This window comes from Bufo bufo, chromosome 8 (assembly GCF_905171765.1).
Source record: "Bufo bufo chromosome 8, aBufBuf1.1, whole genome shotgun sequence".
Taxonomy (NCBI): domain Eukaryota; kingdom Metazoa; phylum Chordata; class Amphibia; order Anura; family Bufonidae; genus Bufo; species Bufo bufo.
Genome location: NC_053396.1, coordinates 12,337,974 through 12,340,869, shown reverse-complemented (window position 1 = coordinate 12,340,869; position 2,896 = coordinate 12,337,974). Strand labels below are relative to the sequence as shown.

At 43.9% G+C, this 2,896-nt stretch overlaps 1 protein-coding gene across 1 annotated transcript in view; it reads right to left on the bottom strand.

The window, feature by feature from the left end:
* Positions 1 to 681: 681 nt before the first annotated feature.
* Positions 682 to 2,896, bottom strand: part of LOC121009606 (ficolin-1-B-like) — a 4,963-nt gene continuing 2,748 nt past the window's right edge. Inside the window, exons 8-10 of the mRNA XM_040442831.1 lie at positions 2,554 to 2,683; positions 1,381 to 1,515; positions 682 to 1,310 (exon numbers count right to left, since the gene is read on the bottom strand). Coding sequence (XP_040298765.1) covers positions 1,051 to 1,310; positions 1,381 to 1,515; positions 2,554 to 2,683 — 525 coding nt within the window. The 3' untranslated portion in view covers positions 682 to 1,050. The remainder of the gene's footprint in view (positions 1,311 to 1,380; positions 1,516 to 2,553; positions 2,684 to 2,896) is intronic.

Sequence of the window (2,896 nt, the reverse complement as noted above, 5' to 3'; positions counted from 1 at the left end):
GCACCAGCAGAATAGTGAGTGCAGCTCTGGAGTATAATACAGGATGTAACTCAGGATCAGTACAGGATAAGTAATGTATGTACACAGTGACTGCACCAGCAGAATAGTGAGTGCAGCTCTGGAGTATAATACTGGATGTAACTCAGGATCAGTACAGGATAAGTAATGTATGTACACAGTGACTGCACTAGCAGAATAGTGAGTGCAGCTCTGGAGTATAATACAGGATGTAACTCAGGATCAGTACAGGATAAATAATGTTATGTATGTACACAGTGACTGCACCAGCAGAATAGTGAGTGCAGCTCTGGAGTATAATACAGGATGTAACTCAGGATCAGTACAGGATAAGTAATGTATGTACACAGTGACCCCACCAGCAGAATAGTGAGTACAGCTCTGGAGTATAATACAGGATGTAACTCAGTATCAGTACAGGATAAGTAATGTATGTACACAGTGACCCCACCAGCAGAATAGTGAGTGCAGCTCTGGAGTATAATACAGGATGTAACTCAGGATCAGTACAGGATAAGTAATGTATGTACACAGTGACCCCACCAGCAGAATAGTGAGTACAGCTCTGGAGTATAATGCAGGATGTAACTCAGGATCAGTACAGGATAATGCATTGCAGACAGGTTACACAGTGCTAACTGTTCAAAATAAGAGACCATAACCTCTTGGATCTTATGGATATTTATTTAAACTTTTTATCACACTGGACAGGAATAACAATAACTTTCTAGGAGATTTTCTGTGACAGGCAGCATGCAAAATGTAATTGTAAAATAGGGGTTTAATACCCAATACAGAGTATAGAAGGGTCAGTCCTGTACAAGCCTAAAATCCTGGCCAGTTACAGACAGGACAGACGGTTTAGAATCCTTCTCACGGCTGGACCTGCCACGGATGTGCAAGTCCACGTGTAATTCTCCATGGTGTGCCATAATAATCTGAGTCCGGTCCAGTAGAATGAGGAGAGGTCATAATGTGGACACTAAAATGCTTCCATGTGAAACCTTGTGGTGTCTCATAAGGTTTGAGTCATCACAATTCACTGATAACTTGACGGAACTTCATTTCTGAGAACTTGAGGGAGTACTGAATGTTCTTGAAGGTCGTCCAGACGATGCCTCCCATCTCAGTGTGTTCTCCTCGCAGGTACTTCCCATTCAAGGAGGAATCGTAGCAAGCCGTGTGCCACCAGGCGGCTGAATAAAAATCAGCACAATTGACCCGTCTACTGGAATCATTATCACTGTCGATGGTGGAAAACTTCTGGTTTCGGTGTAAACTCAGAGAATCCCCTGCGAAGAGAGGTCTTAATATTTTCGTTTTTTAACCCGAGAAGCATCTTAAGTATCTACCGCTACTTACCTGCAGTACCTTCTGTGAAATCTCCAAGATGTAATCGATATTTCTCAGATTCTCCTCCTAGTCGGAATTTGCTGTAGGTGGCATAGACACGGCTTTTATTAAAGTCTTCTAAGTCGATTCGGAGCTCGAAGTTACCTGAGGGATCACACGAAGGCTTTACAATGGAGTGATCGAAAGCAGAAGCTAACCAATACGATGTCCCTGGCGACACAGAGGCGTCGAGCCCATGGTGAGCCAGGTGGGGGGTTCAACAGTAAAGACCGTAATGTTTGGATTGCTATATGGTTGCATATACAATAGGTTTCCACCATAACATGTTCTACCTACCGGCGGCCCCTCACTTCCTGTGGACCCGGGGGTGACACGCGGGTGACCCGGTAAGACGGAGTTCCAAACACAATAGGTTTCCACCTTAACCAGTTCTACCTACCGGCGGCCCCTCACTTCCTGTGGATCCGGGGGTGACACACGGTGACCCGGTAAGACGGAGTTCCAGACACAAAATGTCATCCAGCACAGCCACAATTATAAAACCAAAAGCATAAAACGTTGACGCATTTCAAGCTACACTATCCATAATGGTTTGACCAAGAAGTAGTGTAGCCCGAAACGCGTCAACATTGTAAGTTTTGCCCTTTGTTGTATAATTGTGGCTATGCTGGATTACATTTCATTATATGTTAGTATGGTTTGTGTGGGTCTGGATGGGGGGTTTACCAGCAAAGATGACCATACTATGGGATCGGGAAAAGGGGAAATTGACCTAGGACTGCCATCCGCCTTCAGCCTAAATTTGCATCATGGTACCAACTGTGCTACTGTTAAGTAACGTAGTTGTATTATTTGAGCACTATATAGCTACATTGTTTCTGCACTGTATGGAGGTATTCTGTAGGAACACTACGTATGGGGGGGATTATGGCAGTATATGGCAGGAAGTCCCGCATACACAATATTGTGGTTACTATATGTCAGTATTGGCTGTGCTGTTATTTGGCACACTTTGGCGGTATTATTACACACTATGTAAGACAGTATTATGGCGGTGTTACATTCAATCTCCATCCCTCCCACACATGCCGTACCCTTAAAATACGTCCTTGCTTCTGGTGCCTCCTATATCTCTGCGATATGCACCATATAGACATACCGTCATCATGAGCGGAGTTTTACCTGTGGATGTCAGTAAATGGATATTTTCATTCCCCAGCCAAAATTCACTCCACTGATTCCCAAATCCTGTCTTGTAGGCGTCCCAGTTACGGGTAAAATCCACAGAGCCGTCCCAGCGCCTCTGGAAAACCTGTAATATTAGTAATATGAGCTCAGACTCCTGCAGGATATATAGGGATATATATATATATATACGTAGCAGAAAAGTGGCAGATGAGGTTTAACACTGACACATGGAAGGTTATATAGGGATATGATCACTGGATTGTGATCAAAATCACCTCCCCTTTGCTTTACACTGCAGCTCTGCTTGTTAAGATGGTTGCTGTATAAGACAATAACT